General features: G+C 37.5%; 1 protein-coding gene and 1 long non-coding RNA gene across 5 annotated transcripts in view; one reads left to right on the plus strand and one right to left on the minus strand.

The window, feature by feature from the left end:
* The window catches only part of LOC144376278 (uncharacterized), a 90,099-nt gene extending 85,723 nt beyond the window's left edge, over positions 1–4,376 (plus strand). The window contains exons 1-3 of one of the 3 annotated variants that reach the window (XR_013436561.1): positions 1,265–1,355; positions 1,900–2,024; positions 4,230–4,376. This is a non-coding gene — a long non-coding RNA (uncharacterized LOC144376278). Of the gene's footprint in view, positions 1–1,264; positions 1,356–1,404; positions 1,550–1,899; positions 2,025–4,229 lie in introns of those variants that run through there. The other 2 variants (XR_013436560.1, XR_013436559.1) reach the window with 2 other exon arrangements.
* Slc9a9 (solute carrier family 9 member A9) overlaps positions 1–22,974 on the minus strand; it is a 541,578-nt gene that overhangs the window by 388,894 nt on the left and 129,710 nt on the right. For both annotated transcript variants that reach the window (XM_078043469.1, XM_078043468.1), the window contains exon 5: positions 13,465–13,580. In XM_078043469.1, coding sequence (XP_077899595.1) covers positions 13,465–13,580 — 116 coding nt within the window. The remainder of the gene's footprint in view (positions 1–13,464; positions 13,581–22,974) is intronic.

Consider the following 22,974-nt stretch of genomic DNA (forward strand, 5'->3'; position numbering starts at 1 on the left):
CAAAATTTTATTTTAATTGTTTTTATTATCTGAGGATATGTCTCCTTTCCTTCACTCAGTCTTTAATATTTAGTCTTTCTTCTTCTCAGTGAAGCTCATAAGGAATTTCATCCATCATCATGGCTTTTTAATGAATTAATTTTGGATCTGTTTATCTTTTTGTGTTATTTATTTTCTATTTTAATGTTTTCAGATATTTATCAATTCCTTATTTATGACCTTTGGGTTTATTTTGTTATTTTTCTGGTTTCTTATGGTATGTTCTAAATTTCTTCACATTTTGTTTTTCTTCAATAATGAAGATATTTAATACTACAAATATTCCTCTGATTTTCAGTCTTTTAAAAAATATTTCTGGTATTGGTCCAAAATTTATTTTTTACTTTGCATTCTAGATATTAAATAGGTTTCCTCTTGGATTTCTTCTTAATTTTAATTAAGGTATTTTCATTTGCTTTTTATTTATTTACCTTGGGGGATTCTAATGAGAGAAGATATGGCTGAAGCAGTGAATTTCTGAGGACATGCCATGGAAGGGTTCATCTTCCCTGTGGTCTCTCCCTACTCCATTGGTATAATGGATTATATTGATGGATTGACATGAACAGAGCAGTGTTCCTCCACTATGTCCTTCCACAATGATGTTCTGCCTCAGTTGAGCCCAGAACAATGGATTTGGCCCATAATAGACTAAACCTCTGAAACCATGAGCCAAAATAAACTTTTCCTTTTCTAAGCTGTTCTGGTCAAGGATTATGGTCACAGAGACAAAAAACTAACACACACTGAAAACATTTAAGCATATTTAGCAACTCCATTTTGGTGTGTGCATATGGCTTCGTGAACACTGCATTTTATTGACCTTTATGCCATTTATCACATATTATACATCCTTATTCAGTGCTTTTAATCTTAAATTCCACCTTGTTTGTTATTACTGTTTTCACTCAATATTCTTTGTGTCTACATTTTCCTGGTTTCTCTTGGCACCTCAATTTACCTACAAGAAATTTTTAAAAAATCATTTCTTAAGTATGTTTGGTAAACTACATATAAGTAGGTGGGTAGATTTGTAATCAGTCAGAAAGACTCTCTGATGGAAAAAATTCAATCTGTTCATATTTACAACTGGCTTAAATGTTCAGTTAGACTATTTTCTAACTGCTCTCATTCTGTTATGCTATTCTTGTCTATTCCAAATAGCTTTCTTATACTCAAATGGATGAATGACATGTTGGCTGGGTATCAGAGGCCTGACTTAAAAATAGGTCTTTCCGTAGTCTGAAGATATAACTCTACTATCAAGAGTTGCAGATGATAAATCCAATGGCAGTCTGATTCTTTTATATTTATAGGTGATTGTTTTCTCAGCTTTCTCTTCTTTCTTATAATTTAGGAATTTTGTCTAGATGTATACTTTTAGTATTTTCTCCTCAATGCTGTCTGAAATGTGGTGAGTTCAGACAGACAATCTGCAGACTCCAGTCATTTCATTAACCCAGGAAGATGTACTTCATTTGTTTATTCTTTATTCTTCACCTTGGAACTGGTACTATTCACATGTGATGTCTCTTGGGCTTATTCATCAAGTTTCTATTCTTTTCTTCTCAATTTATATCTTTTTTATATTTTGTTCTGTTCTTTTCAAAATGTTTTTCTATTTACTCTTCCACTAATTCAGGTTTTAACTTCCCCATACCCTTCTTTATCTATTCAGTTGTTTACTTGGAGAATGGTGGATTGTATTTGCCGTTGGTCCCCTTAAAATCTCTTATAAGGTTGTTTTCAATCATCTTCTGAGCCCTTTGGGAATTTACTCTCTGGGTGTGTGCTCTGCTTATTCCAACTGGTCCTTTCTGTTAAGTCTTGATATGTTTTTATTTTTCTTTATTGATTTAGGGGCTCAAGAGTATTGGATCACCCTCTGTGATAGCAGGCTGAGGACAGGTTGGTGGTGTGGAAGCAAGTGGGCTATTCTTCAGGACCCTGGAGGAGGCCACCACGCTCGCTACCCAGGGATCAAGGTCAAGTTCACTCATGTGGGGTCATTGTCAACTTCAAGGAGAGGGAGTGCTACTTCAAGTAGAGGGAGCTTTGTACCTGCTGTATCTGCGGAAACTGTTCAGATCTCCAGGCAGGCTTCAGTGGCGCTCAGTCGCATGTAGAGGCCCACAGCTCTTTACCTTTGCTAAATAAGTTAGAGTAGAATAATCAAGATTAAGGGAGGCAAGTTAAGGTCACCACTTTCCCAGAATTCACTGGTGACCCTCAGGAATATTTATGACTGATTGCAACGTTGAGTTTTGAAACGATTGTCCTAGAGCCAAGTTACTCACTTCTAACCCTCAGTTTTGTCTTTAAGAATATAAGAGCATCAGACTAAATGATCCCTAAGGTCTCTTTTCACAAAAATATCTTATGATTTTATTATTTTTGGATCATCTATAAAACAATCTGCAGACATTTTCTGGATCCTTGATGTAAGAAGGCAGCTATAAATATTTTTTATGAGACAATTTGGGAATTTTTAATCTAACTGTATATTTGATAACACTTTAGGAATGTATTGACTTTCTCTTGCTCTGGTAGCAAGTTATCACAAACTTAGTGCCTTAAACCAACAAAAATTTGTTATCTTATAGTTCTGTGGTTGAATCTAATTTGGATCTCCCTGGGATAAAATCAGGGTGTCTGCAGGGCTGCATTCCTTGCCCAAGGCTTTAGGGGACAGTGTCCTTGCTCTTTCCAGCTTGTAGAAGCCAGCTACATTCTTTGTTTGGCTCAAGTCCCTTCCTTTATCTTCAAAGCCAGCCCTGTTTTATCTCTCAGTCCCTTTTTCCATAGTCACATCTTCCTGATCACAGCCCAGAAAGGTCCTAGTTTGTAGGGACCCATGTGATTATATTGGATCCATCCCCTAAGTCATAGGTCTTTAACTTAATCACATCTATGATGTCTCTTTTGTCATGTAAATTAATGTGTTCATATTCACAAGTTCTGAAAATTAGGGCTTGGGAGTGTTATTATTTTGCCTACCACAAAAGTCACTATTACTATCTTAAGCATGATGATTATTTATGGTTAAGTTAAAACCATACGTATAAAATAGGAATTTGTTGATGGCTGTTTACTTGACCAAGGATACACACAACAGCTGTAAATTACTTTTTGATGATGTAGGAGTGGTTTAAAGTAAGAACATAAGATGGTTTTGCTCCAGGAATAATTCTAACTAATAACTTGTCAGAAAAATGACAGCATTAGAACAATTTTGTCAATCCTAATGAAACTAATAGGCTCTAAGGATCAATAAGAAACCATGCCATGAAAGTTTAATGGAGAAACTAACTTTCACTTAGAGAAACACGAGGATACAGGGATCATGAAATAACACCACAGGAAGCACACAGACCCGTTTAGAGCATGGGGCTTCCTATAGCATTGACCCAATTTCCTTGATCATAGCACAAAGAAAAGGTGGGAGGGAGCAGTGCTCTGGACTAAAAGAGAAGGCAGATAAGAGACAACTAAATCTCTCCTGTGAATCTTGTCTGGGCTCTGATTAAAGATGGAGAGCAAAGATCAGGGAGATCTGAATGTGGATGGGGTATCTAAGGATAGCAATGAATGATGGAAAATCCTGCAGGTTTGATAATAGCTTCGTGATTGCATTAGAAGAGTGCCCATAATTTTAAAGATTGCTACCACATACATGGGATAAGACGACAACGTTCAAATTTACCTTTAAAATTGTTTCCTTCAGTCTATGAAAATAAATTTATTTTATTTTTTGATGTTTATTTTTTTTAGTTGTAGTTGAACACAATAACTTTATTTATATATGGTGCTGAGAATCGAACCCAGGGCCTCGTGGTGCTAGGCGAGCACTCTACCACTGAGCCCCAGTCAAATTTAAAAAGTATGTTTGGGTTTTTTCCAAAGTAAAATGACCACATCACATATATGACACTCCTGGTGTTAACAAGCAGCTCACAGATGAATGAAGCTGGTCAAGGGGTCAGCATTCCACCAACCAAGTATGAAGATTCATGCAACCTAGGACTATTGCCAGAGAAATTAGCAAAATGTGTATATCTTGTTCTATTATGCTGATGGTAAAAAAAAAGCAACTAATCTTAGTGCTATCATAAAAATCATAACAATAAAAAAGTATCTCATTGAATCTTCATGACAAATCTTTTAAAATAATTTTATTATCCCCATTTTAGATGAAGAAGCTGAGGCTCAAACTGCTGATCAGATAGAATGGAGATGTAAAAAGAGGCCTGTCCCACATCTGGACAATGTTCTTAATCAACATTCATTATCTATTCAATTTATTCAATAAATACTGACTGTGTGGCAGCAAAACTGAAGGAGCCCTTTGTAGTTTGAGGCTTGTAGGTGCTTTCTTCAATCTAGTTTTTTTGGGGGGGTGGCAGGTGTACTGGGGATTGAACTCAGGGGCACTCAACCGCTGAGCCACATCCTCAGCCCTATTTTGTATTTTATTTAGAGACAGGGTCTCACTGAGTTGCTTAGCACCTTGCTGTTGCTGAGACTGGATTTGAACTTGTGATCCTCCTGCTTCAGCCTCCCAAGTTGCTAGGATTACAGATGTGTGCTACTGTGCCCTGCTTCAATCTAGTTATTATTTATGGATGAAGATGATAAAGAAATGGATCCTATTAAGCACTATGTATAATTTGTCTTGTTTAATTGGAGAACTCTACAAATAATTTACATCAGCTGAATTTTTAAACTTTACATTTAATGAAGAGTTAGGTATGGACTATTTTCCCAACTGGCTACACAGGTCATCTCCATCTACTCTGTTTAGATAAATATTTCTTTTGGATTCTGATTTTACCCAATTCAGGAACATTAAATGTGTCAACAAACTCTGAAACAAGGCTAACATAACGTAAATGTCAAGTTTCTTGGATTTGTTGCAAGCTGTATAAAACAAAACAGTAATGAGCATTAAGAAAAACAACTCTGAGATTGTCAGGCCTTAAGAACATGTTATTTATGTTCTACTAAGGAAAAGAACACAATCGAGACATTTGGGCCAGAGCTTATTGAATCTGCTTTTCCCAAGTCAGAGGCTGCAGTACTTAGGGTTTAGATGACACATCTATTATATTTAAATCATACAAATATTTACTGCCTTTCTCTTTCCTTTGCTTCTAACTGCATGGATGTAAACTAGTTTATGGGTTATTATGCATTGGAGCAGAAAAATGAGACGGAGAAAAGAGACTTTACAAAGAAAATTTCAGACATATTAGTTCAATCTCATAAAAATAAATTGCCTGCATTTCACCAAATGCCATAATCTATACAGTGCACTGTATTTGTGCTTAATTCTTCTATTCAATTTTAAATTATTGTGGTATTTTTATTAAAGTTCGTGTATTTGGCTTACAACAGTTCCATTTCTATATTGCTCCATAGCAGTGCTATCCAACAAAAACATAATGCAAGCCACGTACATAATTTTAGATTTTCTAATAGTCATATTAAAAAATAAAAAGAAAAAACAGGTAAAATTAATTTTAATAGTATATTTTATTTAACTCAATATTGAATGAGTAATATTTCAACATGTATAGAGTTCAGTGATAAGAATCTAACCTAGAAAGAACAAAGCCCTGGGTTTTGATCCTTTGCACTGGGGGTGAAAAAAAGAAAGAAAAAAGAAAAAGGAAAAGACCATTAAAAACCTTGTCGATGGTATATTTTACTTTTTGCATATTAAGTCTTTGAAACCTAGGGTGTATTTATACTTCCATAACAGAACACCTGTACAGCCTGCCCTATCCAACATCACCTAAACCCAGGACACCCTGGATTAATTCTTCCACGACTATGAAGTAAGGATTATTTTCTAGCTTTTTAATGCTGGACTAACACTTCTGGAGTTCAAAACAGTGCATCTGTGTTTGGAGTCTCAATGCAGCTGCCTCATATAAAATGAAGGCATTTTAATCCAAATAGGAAACAGGGAAATTGATGAAGTGAGAAAATGCGCAGATCACATGTGCTGAATATCTTCCTGGAGACCTTGAGGGAAGAGTTGTCCTGTCAAATACCAGGACAAGTTTCTGGCATTTTCTGGGTGATTATTCCATACTTGATGTAATGTGCTGAGTTTTTTTTTTTTTCCCTAAAAAAAGCTACTCTATTGAATAACTTGTAGCCTGTAAAAGCCCACACTATCACAATAGCCATGGCTTGCTCTCCCTGGAAAGTGTTCAGCTCCTGACCCAGCAGGTCAACGGGGAGAAAGAAGTGCCAACTCCACAGTTGGCAAGGAAAAAGGCACTTACTTTGGTTTTAGTCGAACACGTCTTTTTCAGAGGACAGTAACCACTATTGCATTCAGTTATCTGCTGGGAGTTCTACCCTCACCTGGTGTCACTGTCCCTCCTGGGGCCTTGGGACCCCTCAACTGTGAGAGTGAACTGTGAGGTCCAACTGCTTCACCTTTCATGTTTGAGAAGGGATCCCTTTCCACTCTGCTCCCACAGTTTCTTCCACAAAGGGGTTCATTCATTAATTTCCCAAATATGTATTGAAAAGAATTCAGTTCTACATACTGGAAATACCAGACTGAAAAGAGAGTGGGCCAGAAATCCAGAAAAATAAGGACAAAACCTTCTCACCTAGGGGGCCAACAAATAAATAAACACGATTTGTGCTGTGGAGGCAGGTAAGATGAGCACAGAGCCTGGGAAGCCCTGGGATTTGGAGGTAACTATCTGCGGAGAAGAAGATGCCGTTTTTGAGAGGACAGTCAGGAAGGGGTCTCACTGGCAAAGGTGATGTCACTTCAAAGGCAACATCTGAGCAAAGGCCTGGACGAGGCAAAGAGCAAGGAGAAATGCCAGGAAGAGCCAAGAAGAAGACTGACTCTGTTCAAGGCTCGGGCTGTCTGTGTTTCTACACATCTCGACGATCTCTCTCCGTCTCACCTAGGCCCTATTAGGTGTATGAATCAGAATCAATATCTTGGACAGTCTAAGTTTATCCAACTGGGCCCCGAGTCGGTCGGTCATGAAGGAGACAGGAGGGTAGGGTGAGGTCAGAGGGCTCCTTCCCAGGTTTTCACCCTCTGCAAAATGAGGTCTGTTATGGAAAGCAGCCATAGTCAGTGGTTGGAGCTTTTGCTGTCTTGCATTTTGATTATCTTTTCTCTCCTCTGCCCCATCCCCCTGTTCCCCATTTTCTGAACATTCTTGAAGAAGAGCCAGCCTGCTGATTGAAGCCCCTCTTTCCTCCCCTGCCATTTCCAAACTCTCTCTCTCTCTTGGGGTTCTGCCCTTAGTTACCCACTCACTGTTCGTGCTGGTGCTGACCTTTATATCAGCAGTGAGATCCTCACCAGTGAGGAAAGAGGACATAAAATTAATCAAATTATAGTCAAATCATGCTAAGTGGAGCTCAACTAAAAATTGGCTGAAGGGAGTCTGAGACATGTGGGAAGAATTGGATTTAAGTCTAAATATGTATCTATAAAAGACAAATACGAACAGATAATAACACCTAGCTAAGATTTAGCTAAATGGAAAAGAATTAATCTAAAGAAGGCCAAGAAATATCCGCCCTGGAGAGCAGAGGTTCTCCTCTGTAAATTAGTGAGTCACAAGAATTTAGGCAATAAGTGAATAATTGTGGGGTAAGATTAACTAGGTGTTCTAAGGTTGTTGAAGATCTTAAATTACACCAATTTAGCAGAGAGTGGGTTCAGCGTGCTTTAAGATAACAATTAGCTCCCGTAAAAGAAGGGAACTTAAGTGTTCCTGCTTCTCTGTGGGTTTCTGCCTTTATGAAATCATCTCTAGCATTTGCTGAGTTGGGGTTAGAAACCCAGAATATCCAGGTGACAGACTTTGGATTGACTGACTTTCTTTAAAACAAAAGCTTTAAAAAAAAAAAAAAAGTCAAACCCAATCTCACAGAAATTAGAATCATGGAACGTTAGAGCCAGAAGGATATTAGCACTCTGGTTGCAACTTTGATTTTACAGATGAAGAGTCAGTTTCTTCATCTGTAAAATAGAGGACTAGATGATGAGATTGCATATCTTCCACCTCCAAGAATCCACAAAATCTAGAGAAGCTTATGGGCTGCCCAAAGCCATACAGCTGATCCACACCAGACTTGGACAGGGGGTTTGGTTGATTCCCAAGGTTCTCTTCATGGTTGTGAGACAATTTTGTATCCAAAAAAAAATCCAGTCAGATCAATTGCTTGATACAATGCAGCTAAATAATCATCTCACCCAGTTGGATATTTCCCCCTATTTCAATCCGTTTTTCTGTATCAATGTAAACATAACCTTGGGAACAACCCCAGCCACAAGAGCGAAGCTTGAACACAACTCAATTGTGCTTGTGGCTGGCCAAGTCACTCCAGAGAACATAACAAACTCAGTCTATAGTGTGGGGACCAGGAAACAATGGCTTCGGCGCTTTTCAACATGCAGGTTTATGCAAAGGTGACCTGACTCAGAAAGCCTGACTGCCCATATGTGTCGGCAGAGAACGGCCCTAACTAGCAAGAAATCACTGATGGACTGAAATACTTTGTCTTGAGTCTAAGCTTCTGGTGGCTGCCAAGCGACGACTGCATTTCCCCAGGGCAGTGCAAGTGTGCTGTGAAATCTTTCAGCAAGTGTAACATGAAATCCCCCAGTAGGGATGTAGTGGTCAGGTCATTCCTAACCCCGGGGCTGGAGCAGTCTATCCCTGTACATCATGCTGGGCCATGATCCTCTACTGCACAGGGTTCCGTACCTCAGACCCACTTTCATTTCAACATCTTCTAGGAAACAGGTCAGCAGCATACATTAACACCCCCACACCCACACCATAAGCAAAATGAAAGGTGACCAACTGGGAAAACATTTGTAACTCACATACAGAAATCTCTAATATATCAAGGGCTTATCAAACTTACAAACTCTATTGGAAAAGACATCTTAGAAATAATTAGTCTTCAAAAAAATTACAAACTCTAAATATCTCAACAAATGTTCAACCTTACTCATAAAGAGAAATGCTAAGTTAAACCACGTAGAAATCTTCATCTAATATATGGGTAAAAATCTAAACTTTTGATAGACTACTCTATTAGCAAGACTGTGAAGAAGAAGGACTGTCACGTATCATGGGATGAATGCCAAAGGGTACACACTTTATGGAGAGAATTTCAGCATCTAGGGAAATTACCGATATATTTACCTTTTAATCTGTTTCTAGAAATTATCTCAAAGAATTGCTGGCAAATATGAAAAGCTATTCATTTCAAGGATATTAATTGCAATGCCATTTGTAATTGCAAAAGACAAGAACCTTAATGTCCATTGATAAAGGACTGGCTGAAAAGACTGCGGTGCACTATAGCTACAAAAGAGGATGAGAAAGATCTTAGATATTGCAAGGTAGTAATCTCCAAAATACTGTTAATTAAACAAAAGTAAGGTGGACAACCATGTGTAAAGTAGCATATACCAGTGCGTGTATATTTGTGCATTTGCTTACAAATGAAATTATAAGCTAAAAGCTGTCCAAAATGGTTGGAAAGTTGGGATAGATGGGACAGGGATAGTGAATAGATTTATTTTATTCTGTGTTATTTTTTTAATTTTAGAATCCTATAGATTTTAAATCTAATTTTAAAACAAGCAGAATTAAACAGATGATCATTATTGTGCATTGACTTGTGGCTGAACCACATGGAGGAATAATTTTAAGTGATTTTAAAACAGAGCAATTTTCAACTGTACATCCCGAGGGGGATATATTTAAAGGTTAAAAATAACCACAATGAAATCTCAAGCAGTTTTCAGTGATTATATTTTTAGTAATAGTATATGTATTATAATTTTGAGAGCATATATTTTAAGCAGGGAAGAAATTATATTAATATAGTAGGATGAAAAAAAGAAGAAAATTCAAATGCAAATTAAAATTCAAGACAATTAATATAAAATTTCTATATGACTAAATTTGAACTGAACATACTAATAGGAATCTGTGATATGATTTTTCCTTAACAAAAAGGGTCTAGAAACCATGACCAGCTCAGGAGCAATGAAAAGCCTTCCTGCCCAGATTGTGGTCTCTAAACAGACTTCCTTTTTGAAAGGACCAAGGCCTGTTGGAGGAATGGCTGGTTGTGAGTCAGGGTGCAGGGAACACACAAGATAAGGTTAGAATATCTAGTCCCACCAAATGAAAGACGTTTAAAAAGACCACTGGGATCATGACACAGATTATTGGAAAAACTTGAAGAGGTTTCTGTTTATCCAAGCAGGGATGGGGTTATAGAAAGAGACAGATATTATTACCCTATCTGCATGTATGATCACACTACTGGAGTGATTCTGAACCATGTGTAGTCAGAGAAATGAGAAGTTGTGCTCCATTTGTATACAATATGTCAAAATGCATTGTACTGTAAAATAAGTAAATAAATTTGTAAAAAAAATGGAACATTTTGATCATTAATAACAATAACAATAGTAGATTGAAACACATCAACTATGTTAAAATCCATGTATTCCATGTACCTCAGGTAGAGCATTCATCTCCAGGATATATAAAGAACTCAAAAACTTAACACCAACAAAAACAAATAACTCAATCAATAAATGGGCTAAGGAACTGAACAGACATTTCTCAGAAGAAGAAATACAATGAGTCTACAAGTAAATATTAAAAAGTTCAACATCTCTAGCAATCATAGAAATGGAAATTAAAACTACGTTGAGATTCCATTTCATTCCATTCAGATGGCAATTATCAAGAACACAAGCAACAATATATGTTAGAGAGGATGCGGGGGGAAAAGGTACATACATACATTGCTGGTAGGACTGCAAATTGGTGCAATCATTCTGGAAAGCAGTATGGACATTCCTCGGAAAACTTGAAATGGAACCACCATTTGATCTAGTTATCCAACTCCTAGGTTTATACCCAATGGACTCAAAATGAGCACACTACAGTGACACAGCCACATCAAAGTTTATACAGCTCAATTCACAATAGCTAAAATGTGAAATCAACTTAAGTGTCCTTCAATAGATGAATGGATAAAGAAATTTTGGTGTGTATACATAATGAAATAATAGTCATAAAGAAGAATGAAATTATGGCATTTGTGGGTAAATGGATGGAACTGGGGAATATTACGCTAAGCAAAATAAGCCAATCCTAAAGAACCAAAGGCCAAATGTTTTCTCTGATATGTGGGGGTAGCTAGGGAAGAATAGAGGTACTTTGGATTAGACAGAGGGGAGTGAAGGGAGGGAAGAGGATATGGGGGTAGGAAGGACAGAGAATGAATTGAACATCATTATCCTATATGCATATGTGATTACATGATCTGTGTAAATATAATTTACAACAAGAAGAATGAAAGTTATACTCTAATTACGTCTACTGTCATATATAACTAACTAGAACAAATTAAAAAAAAAAAGAAAAGAAATCCATGTGTTAGTAAAGATATATTTTAAAGAACCAATCTCCTGGGTAAACATGTAGAGGACACAAAGGAAACAGCTCTTTATTGTGAAAATAAAGGAAATCAATTGTCCTGACTTTTTGTTTGTTTGTTTATTTATTTATTTATGGTTCTTATTTATAATATACCATGGAGTATTCAAATAGTTGAGCCGGAAAACGACTTACTTAAGGAAAGTACCTGCTAATAAATAGAATTTGCATAATAGGATAGAATTTGCATACCACTAGTTTGTGATCCCTAATAAATACTGGATTAAACAGCCACCATCAATAGGCACTGAGGCCATTAGGCAGAAAAGGGAACTCTAAAAGGAGGAACTTCTCAAAATTTAGTGTGCATGTGAATTACTTGAGGAAACTATTCTGATTTACTAGGTCTGGGGTTGAGCCTGAGATTCTGCATTTGCAACAAATTACCAACTCAGCTGCGGAGGACCATTCTAAGGAAGAGAAAAGCAGCCCTGGACATTAGCAAGCCAGGCCTTGTGTTCCTCTTGGTCAGAAACAATTCCACAGAACAACATCAGACGAGGTGACTCTGTGACCATGTTGAACCAAATCAAAACAAGCCTACTCCATAGCCATGTCTAAACACAAATTGAGAACTTTGTCCAAAGCACAGAACTGACCAAACAGGCCCCTCTCTGAAGGGACTTCTTTGCCTATTACTGCTGTAGGCTTAGTCTACCCTTTCCTGTTCTAGGTAGATTAATTGCCCTTAATGTCACTTCCTGACATTACCTAAACCTGATTCCTTAAATCTTCCCTAAAATCACAAATGTAAACCCAGGTCTGCTCATAAGTCCTTTCTAAGTCCCTCTGAACCATCCCATGGTCCCAAGGAGGAGCAAGTGCCCACTCTCCCGGCAGCAGGCACTGAATACTGTGTTTGTTCCCTCCAAGTGTGTTCTGTGGTCTTAGCTGGAGCAAAAATCCAACTGTGTGATGATCAGGCTGTGGCCTCCTGATGTGATGCAATAGAAGGCTCACAGTGTCACCTTTAAAGTAAACTTGGCAAAAAACAGAGCTGGACCTGCATCTGATTAAGCCTCAGCTCTAAACCCCAGTTTATAAGAAATATGAGGCAACTAGGAATATCTGAAAGAACTATTTTCAGTTCAACCACAAGGCAAATTATTTTTTAAAAAACCAATATGTGACATTAAAAAATGGAGAGTAATTTAAAGACCCAAGAAAATTCAACAGTGAGAGCAATCAGTCGTAGGGCTTGTTCTTTGTTTGGATCCTGATTTGTACAAACTGTACATAAACTATCAATGATAATAAGACAACTGGGGATACCTGAACAGCGAATAGATCTCTGATACTCACAAATCATGAATGTGAATATTTTTAGGTTTTATAATGGCAGCATCCATTTTTTCAAAATATTTACACATCGGATATGATGTCTAGGATTTGCTTTAACACAGACAGCTGTCATGATGAGAGGGAGTGGGTGGAGAGAAGGATCAGCCATATTTGATAATTGCTGAAGGGTATATGGTGATCACTTTTACCATGCTCCCTAATCATGATATGCCTGAAAAGTTCCACAGTAAACAATTCATAAAAAAATATTTTTAAAACATTTAAGTTAAGAGATTATTGAAAGAAGAAATATCAAGGAAGATTAAGGACTTTAGCTCAAAATGGCTGAAAGTTCTATAGAAATAAATTATAATGTCTATAAAAACTTACCCATGACTCAAATTACGTTCTGACCAATTTCTTGAGAGCTAGCTGAACATTCACTAATTTCTTCTGTTGTTTTTTTTTTTTAAATCACGAACAGATATATCAATTGCAAGTGATGAGAAATAAGGAATTATTATTGGAAGACTTAGATAATGGCCTTTGGAGAAGCATTCAATTTAAACGTTTGCCTCTTAAAAAGAAGGAAATATATTATTTGAGCAGTTACCTGGATCTGTAGCAGATAACATTGAACCAAAAAATAAACAGTCAGTGAAATGAAAGTCTCCATTTTTCAGCTGGCCGGCATATATCATCGCCTTGACAAAACCATACACAATTAACCTGTAAAGGAGAAAAATAAGATCTTTAAATATTGAGTGGAGTTCTGTGTAAACCAGTTATCACTGCAAACATTCCTCCTGAACAAGCATTCTGCACAACCACCCAATCCTGCCCGTTCATGGCCACTGGCTATCAGTTCACTACAATCTCTGAACCAAATATCACCATTCATTCACCCAGCAAAAGGTAACAGGGCATTTTATGGTTTATTTCAATATAAACAAGATAAATCTCAAGGATTTAAAAAATAATATGTCAAACGTGGCACTGCAAATCATGCCTACAAATACAGTGGCTGTCTTGACATCTGTAAATGGATTGCTTTTCAGTTTTCCTTGTTTGGTCTGTTGGGGGTGTCTGTCTGCAGAGGGTTCGAATTTCAAATCTGTCATCTCAGGAGAAAGATATTGGCCACCGGCAGGGCACAGCCACCCAGCCACTTTACAATAGACAAATCTCCATCACTCCGGGTGTCAGGGCACTTCCGCCCTCATAGAGAAGCCCTGTTAGGTCAGAGCAGGTGCAATGTCGTCGAGCAATGCAAATGCTGACATGGTCACTCATGTGGTTTTACAAGAAATGCTGCTCTGGTTTTGAAGATTCTATCCTCAGTTTCCTATGTATGAAATGCAAATCCTCTGTTTGCATCATCCTCTGGCAACCTGTAGTCTTTATATTATTTATTTATTTGGCTGATTGATTTTGCTGAAACCTAGTAGAGAAAAGACAGAGATTGGTGAACTGAACTGCAATATAATCTAAGGTCTGTAAGAGCTTAGAAACTACAGACCATCAAACCAACAGAGTGATGTTTAAATACATTCACTTAAAAGTTAATTTAAAAAAAATGGTTCTGAGGTTGGAGGTTTTGGTTAAAGATCAGATATGAGAAATTTTACTTTCAACAATAATACAGATATTTCAAATTGTAAGAGAAATATATTCATCTATTTCAGACACAATTACATCTAAATATAGGCAGTACCACACTCTGACTATAGGATATTATGTTCTTACTAAAACTTTCGAATCTTTAATATCTTTAGTCATATGATAATGTGCACAGAGCTTTTAAACAATTAATGAAATAATAAACACATGGTGTTGGGCACATAGTAAGTTCTCAATGATGTCATTATTATTACTAGCAATGATCAAAATAGCACTTAGCATTTATTTACTTTGCATTGTCTTAATTTATTCAATTCACACTTTGATCCCATAAGGCAGGCAGGTATTACTATTTTCATTTACATATAAGAACAGTGAACACAGTGATTAAAGTGACTCATGTGAGTGACACAGTAAACTGTGAATCTCAGATTTGAATTGAGGTCTGGCGCCCAGCCTGGTCAGGTTTAACCTTCACATCATATTGCCTAGAAAAGTGGGTCTCTATTTAGCATGATATCTGACGTCCTATACTATAGTCCAACCACCCCCTAAGGTGTTGTACTGGGCAGGAATGAAGTCTGCCAAAGAATCAGAAATAATACTACCCTTTGAGGGCGCTAGTGAGCCCATCTATGGTGGGCTAGAGATGGAGACCCCACACTTCGGAGTGTGGTGTCCAGCATAGGACACGGAATCTCAATCAGACTGCAGGTGGTAAGCATCTGTGAGCAAATGTGCCAGCAGGACAAGACTGTGGCGTGGTGAAGACGCCAGATCAAGGGGCCTTGTTCTTGGCAGGTTGTCTGTGCTTGACCCCGAAGGCCACGTGAGGGGTGCCAAGTGTGCCATCTCCTGATAGGCCCAGGGGAGTTTCGTTCAGTTGATTTATTTGTTCAATAGATATTTATTGTTGAACCCCTAGTAAGTGGCAGGCCGTCTTCTAAGTGCTTAAGATATATTAGTTAACAGAATAAAGATGCATGGGAACACGCAGTTAACAGGATGGAAAATAATAAAAATCAGAGAAGTTCAAATTCCATTTGCTCTCCAAGTCACTCCCTGGATTGAAATCTGCCAGTCTGAATGACACTCGAACATTCCAGACAGTCATGACATTGCCACAGAAGGGCTCCTCGTTTCACACTTCAGCTTCTTGTGGGGTCAGCCCAACCTCACCATGATCCGTTCTCATTTGAACTCATTTCAAATATGAAGCAGTAGAGCTGTGGCTCAGCAGCAGAGCGCTCACCTAGCATGTGTGAGATGCTGGGTTCCATCCTCAGCATCACATAAAAGTAAATAAATAAAATAAAAGTATTGTGTCCAATTACAACTAAAAATTATAAAAAAAATATATGGAGCATTAATAGGCTCTGGAATCAATGTCAACTTTATGATCTGTGAATATATTTCTGAAATTCTGTATCTATTAGTTAATTTTACAGGTTAAAAATCCAAGGCTCAAATTGAAATGATTGCTCCATATTGTGTAGAAACCATTAAATTGGAGAATATAAAAATATATGTATTCATGATACGTAGGCTTAGCAACAAGGAAGCCAGAAACCTCATACACTATTGCTGTAAACTAAAATTATAGGGCTTCTATATCTTAAAATGCTAATATTTTAAATATTCAATAACTTATTGGTTTCCCGTGGATTCACATTAATAAATTAATCAAATAGATACCAAAATGTGTATAATCGGATTATTAACAGATCACAAATATTTATTGTAGTAAACAATTCAAGACAAATTGCAGAATATACACATGATGGGACTAAATATGCAACTATTAAAACTATTTGTAAGAATATTATTGGTCACGGCAAAGTCAATTATTTTTAAATTAATAAAAAATAATTCAACTTTATACATTTGACTATACTTAGGTATTCATTTATGAAACAAAAAAACCTAGAAACACGTAATCCATTATTAATGATGATTGCAGTTACATAAGTGGGATTAAATGTGACCCTCTTCTTGTTAGTTTCATTGCATTTCCCCAGTTCTCTTAAAATAATAGCCATAATAAAAACAATGTACATTATAAGCATCATTATGAACACAGTAGACATTTTATCCTCATGATACAACAGACATCATTTTATCCTCATAATCCTCTGAGTTACATGTTGTAATTATTCCTTTTTACAAGTGAGAAAATTTTAGGAATCAGAGAGTATAAGTAACCTGCCCATAGTCACAGAATCAGCTTATGGCAGATCTCGACTTGAATATAGTCAGATGGACACAAAAGTCTATACATGTTTTAAATATTATAATATTTACACAGATTATGTGGACACATTAATGGGTTTTGCGGTGACACTTTCATACATGCATATACCATGCTTAGATCATGTCCACCTTCCTTTCTACCCTTTCTGTCCTTCCCTCTCTTCTTTCTTCTCTTCAGCGCCTTTCCACTTCCCAAATAGTTTCTCTTCTACTTTCAGGTCTTTTTATTTATTTATTTTTTACTTTTTATATACTTGAGAAGATATACAATACTTATCTTTCCATGTCTGGCTTATTTTTCTTAAAATGATGTCCATTTTCCTGCAGATGAAAATTTCATTCTTCTTTATGGCAGAATAATATACCCCACTGTACATATATGTCATATTTCCTTTATCCATTCATCTACTGATAGACTTCTAGATTGATTCCATATCTAGGATACTGTGAATAGTGGCACAATAAACATGGACATGCAGATTTCCCTTTTGTATGCTAACTTCATTTCTTTGAATAAATATCCAGGAGTGGTATAGCTGCATTATAGGGTATTTCTTTTTTATTTTATTTTATTTTTTATTAGTTGTTCAAAACATTACAAAGCTCTTGACATATCATATTTCATACATTTGATTCAAACGGATTAATTTTAGTTTTTTGAGAAAACTCCATGCTGTTTTCCATAGTGGCTATATTAATTTACACCCCCACAATAACGTAGAAGTATTCCTTTTTTCCATATTCTAGCCAGAATTTGTTATTTTTCTTTTTTCTTTTTTCTTTTTTTGGTTTTATTTGTGTTTTCACATTAGCCATTCTGACTGGAGTGAAATGGAATCTCAGTGTAGTTTTGATTTGGCATTTTCCTGATGGCTAAAGATATTAAGCATTTTTTTCATATGTTTATTGGCCATTTGCATTTCTTTTGAGGACTGTCTGTGTAGATCATTTGCCCTTTTTTTTGATTGTATTGCTTGTTCTTTTTTTTTTGTTGTTAAGCTTTTTGTGTTATTTACATATGAATACTAATCATCTCTAAGATGAAAACAAAATGTAAAGATTTCCTCCTATTCTGTAGTTTGGCCCTTTCCTTTATCGTTTTCTTTGCTGTGCAGAAGCTGTTTAATTTTATGTAATCCCATTTGTCAATTCTTGCTTCTGTTTCCTGGGCTCTTGAAGGCCTATTCAGGAAATCACTGCCTGTGCCAATCTCTTGAAGTGTTTCCCTGATGTTTTCTTCTACTACTTTCAAAGTTTTATGCTTGACATTAAGGTCTTTGATACATTTTGAGCTGATTTTGGTGCAGGGTGAGAGATGGGGGTCTAGTTTCAATCTTCTACATGTGAATATCCAGTTTTTCCAGCACCATGCGTTGACAAGGCTGTCTTTTTTCCAAAGTGTTTTTGGCGACTTTGTTAAGAATCACTTGGCTGGAGATGAGTGGGTTTATTTCTGGATCCTCTATTCTATCCCATTGGTCTAAATGCTTTTTTTTAATGCCAATATCAGAGTTTTTTTAAAAAAACTAGCTCTATAGTATATTTTGAAATCAGGTATTATGATGCCTGCAGCATTGTTCTTTTTGCTCAAGATTGCTTTGGTTACTTGAGGTCTTTTATGTTTCCATACGAAGTTTTGGATTGCTTTTTCTGGTTCTGCAAAGAATGTCACTGGTATTTTAATGGGGATTGTCATGAGCCTGTAGATGACTTTCAATAGTATAGACATTTTAACAATAGCCATTCTCCTAATCCATGAACACAGGAGCTCATTCCATCTTCTAGTATCTTCCTTTTCTTTCTTCAGTGTTTTGTGGTTTTCATTGTAGGGGTCTTTCACCTTTTTGAATTAGTTTATTTCCATGTATACCTTACATTCTTAACTACCAATTGTATAATGCTTTTGAAATAAGAAGAAACAGATGTATGGGTGTGAACATGCATACATACACACAAACACACATCTCGTTTGCTTTAAAAAAGACAAATGTCGTGTTTACTACAAATTAACTTCTGGACCTAAAGTAACTATTATGCTAGTTGCTTCCTTCAGAGAGACCAAAATATAGCGGAATACAACAGTTACTATTATGGCATTATGTAAAAATGTGGACGTATAACCGATGTGATTCTGCAATCTTTGTAATGTTTTGAATAACCAAAACAACAACAACAACAACAAAGTGAACACACACACACACACACACACACACACATACACACACACACAACAAAACCTGTCTAGTGTGGGCTCATTATGGTCATTGTTATTATGAAAAATCTACCAATGGTCATTAACACTGCCAATTATAATAAGTTGAAAATTATTGTGCACCTACTATGTGCCATGCATTCTTATCAATAGAGCTATTGTCATTGTTGCTACATAATTATTGATAAAAACCAATTAGTTATAAATACATTAACTGAGAGGCTAAAAAGTGAACTCAGGGGCTGGGGATGTGGCTCAAGCGGTAGCGTGCTCGCCTGGCATGTGTGGGGCACTGGGTTCAATCCTCAGCACCACATAAAAATAAAAGAAAGATGTTGTGTCCACCAAAAACTAAAAAATAAATATTAAAAAATTCTCTCTCTCTAAGAAAAAAAGTGAACCCATGTAAATATATATATATATATATATAATACACACACACATATACCATATGTATATGTACATATATACATACATACACTCATATATACATACATACACATACATATATGTGTGTGTATATGTATATATGTGTGTGTGTGTGTGTGTGTGTGTGTATATATATATATATATTTGTACTATAAATTTAACTCAGAGGTACTTTGCCATTGTGCTGTACCCCTAGCCCATTTTTAAAATTTTATTTTTACTTTTTAAAAAAATTTTGAGATAGGGTCTGGCTAAGTTGCTTAGGACCTTGCTAAGTTGCAGAGGCTGACTGGGAACTTGTAATCCTTGTGCCTCAGCCTCACGAGTTGCTGGGATTACAGGTATGCAATACCACACCCAGAGTGGTATATTCTGTGAGCACTACACAGAAAGTATTTTGTATGGCTCAGGATACAGGACTGATGTAGTCTGATGGGGACAGGAAATCCAGTAAAATCCAATGCATGAAATTCCCTGAAGATTGCAAACCTGAGTGAGCTGTCCTCCAGAGGTCCATCTGAGGTTGGTGACAGCCTAGGTTACAGTGTGCAGCAGCAGAGCTGCCTATTAAGCAAAATTTGCTACCATTGATTTCAACTTAGTGTCATTACACTAAATGGAATACCCAGTTAGTGCTATTCTTTAAAAAGCAGAGTAATGGTGCTAGGGTGGATTCAAAAGTGGAAATCCATGACCTGACCTCAAACAGTCGAGTATCACAGATGGATGTCACGTGAATGACTTCAGTAGAAGGGACTAGGTAAAAGGAATTTGCAGAAATGCTCAACACACTCAATTTACTAAGTGTTTATAATGCATGCACTGATTTTAAATTTCATGTGTTTGTTTCACACTATTAAACTCCACACCTAAAGGCACACTGTGAAAATGTTTCAAAACAAAAAGTTTCAGGAAGTTCAAATTATTTTGATGACTTTAGAATGTCATCTGAATGTCAGTATTTTTATAAAGAAATCCTCTTCCTCCCCAAACTCCTCTTGTTCCTCCTTTTCTTTGTTTAAATATGGCCTTCACCAAATAAGGCTATATCACCAGCAAAGGCAGTTTTTTAAATTGTTATGAACAAGCAAAGGGAATTGTTGGGAATCTGAAGACAAAACTGCATGGATCAGTCAGAAGAGCCACACCCTGCCCCCTGCAAGCCTGTGAAATAGACCACTGCATGGAATTTGGTGGGAGAACCCAGGACCTGAGGGCGCTACAGTCAATATTAGAGTTATGATGTGCTCGCAGATGTCTGATCTACAAATATGTATCCTATTTATTAGCTCACAGGTTGTGGATAGTGTCAGACTTTTTTTTTTTCTGGGGCATATATTCAAGAATAATATCTCCCCGGGAACTCATAAATCCTTAGCTCTGGATTGATTCACATTGGGAGGGTCCTCTCCCCAAATTCATGCACCTTCTCTAATTTCTCTTCAAGACAATTCCTACCTATAGCTTCCAGAGGGCCTAAAAGCAGCTACAATGTTCCTTCAAGATTAGAAGACTGCAGACAAAAGGTCACGATGAAATACCCTGTAGTTTGACCTTGGGTGGGTCCCAGCCTCCAGCACCTTGAGACACTTGAAGGAGTTAGGCCAGCCTACCTCTCACATGTCTGCTGCCTGGTTTCCTGCCGCTGGTCACCTTCCTGGGCCTCCTTGCCAGGCTTCACTCATCTCTATATTTCTGTGCCAGTTCTTGCTGCTACAGCAACCCACGCAGATGCCTGCAGGGGATCAAGCCTCCCTTCTGTGAAATGCTCCAAGGTTCTTGGAGGAAATATGATATAAATCCCAAGCATGAATATGGAGTGGGCATAAATTGCAAGGTTGAGATGCAGTGGGAGGTAGAGATTGGCTCAAAGATGAACTCCACTTAGGCGAGAACCTGACCAGGCATCCTGATTTTGTGTTTCTCATATCCGCTGTGCAGGAGCAAGCTGGCTCCTTCATGGATGAAGGGGATCACTTCCTGACTCTGCATCTGCCACCAAGCCCACTTGCCCACTGCTCTCTGACCTACCTAAGCACACAGGAGAAGACCAAGAAGAACCATGAAGCAGTATGGGGCCCAGCCATACTCACTAATGGCACCACGTACCCCAAATAGCAACCTCCCTTGCAGAGCTAGTCAGTATCATGGGATGTGTGGACCCTATAGGACTCGAGTGATCCCAGAGATTCATACTCTATTCTTGGGTATTCCATTTATGTTTCCAGAGATCATGATTTCATGCTCCCTGGATAGAACCAATGATCTCTCGCTGCCATCCTTCTCTCAACTTGTATCCCCAGAATCCATTCTCTGATCCTGTTGACTAAACCCTTGTCTTTATTTCATCCAGATCCTAAATTTCACCCACACATTTCTTGTGTGCCTATCTTACCTGACTAATTGGAAGACAGCCAATATGTTTGGCCTGCCATGTCCTCCTCTGCTCCAATCTCAATCCCTGTTCACATAACCCAGCCTTGCCAGATGTAAGGGGTTAAAGAGCTCATGGTTCAGGAAGAAGGATGAATGATGTGCACAAAAACTACTCAGTGAAAATGACAAGCTTAGTAAGAAAGCTGAAGCTGAGTGCTGATGGATTGAGAGGAGGAAGAGGCACCGTGGTTAGAGGAAAGACGGTATTGGATTTGAGTCTGTCCTGCAGATCAGATTAATTCAGACACGAGTTGTGGGAGGAGGCAGAGGAACAGGGAAATCACTACAGTTAAAGGCAGCAAAAGCCACCCAAATGAGTGGTAATGTGTAGAAAGTAGATGGCAAAAATTGGGTGATTCATTTCGATAGATGTGTCCACTGTGTACCATTACATGGTCTAATTCATTGGTTCTCAAATTTTGCTGCATATTAGAATTGACTAGTAGGCTTCAAAAATCTTGATGTCCAGGCTACACCCCACAGAAAGTATGGCAGAATCTCCATGATAGGGGCTCAGGCATCAGTATTCTTTAAATGCAGCTAGGGTTTGAAGCAAGTGTTCTAAATCACCACTTTTTATATTCTAATATCCAGGCCAAACACCTGGGAATCTGGAAGTCTGGAGCAGGGCCTGACATTCTGCATCCCTTCTAAGGTTCTCAGATGGTGTCCTTGCTGCTGATCTCACACCACACTTTGAGTAAATAAGGATGTGATAGGTAAGCAAATAGCTCAGCCATTTGTATGCCCTGGTGGAAGTCTTAAAAGGCAGCACTTTGAATTCACAAATGGTGCTTGCCTGAGACTCAATTAAAACCAATCCACATATACATAATAAGCACTCAATAGCGACAGCTTGATGACTTGGTCTTCATGCTGATCTGGGATGACAGAAAATTATTGAATAGCATTATTATTGAGTAGCATGTGAAGAATCAAGGTGCTGTGACTGTGACTCCAATTTGGAGCTCCTCATAGAAAAGGAGTGGGGGAGAGGGTGAAAGAAGTTACCCATTTATACGTAAAATTGAACAGACCTCTGTTGTCCCTTTAATCTGCAGCTGTACAAAGATTTGTATCCTAGGTGCAGAGACCACACTGCTCCCTGTCAGGGAAACAGATGGAGGAATGCTTGGGTTTCATCACCTTGGATGCCGGTCACTGGGAAATCCTACC

Source organism: Ictidomys tridecemlineatus, chromosome 3 (assembly GCF_052094955.1).
Source record: "Ictidomys tridecemlineatus isolate mIctTri1 chromosome 3, mIctTri1.hap1, whole genome shotgun sequence".
Classification (NCBI taxonomy): domain Eukaryota; kingdom Metazoa; phylum Chordata; class Mammalia; order Rodentia; family Sciuridae; genus Ictidomys; species Ictidomys tridecemlineatus.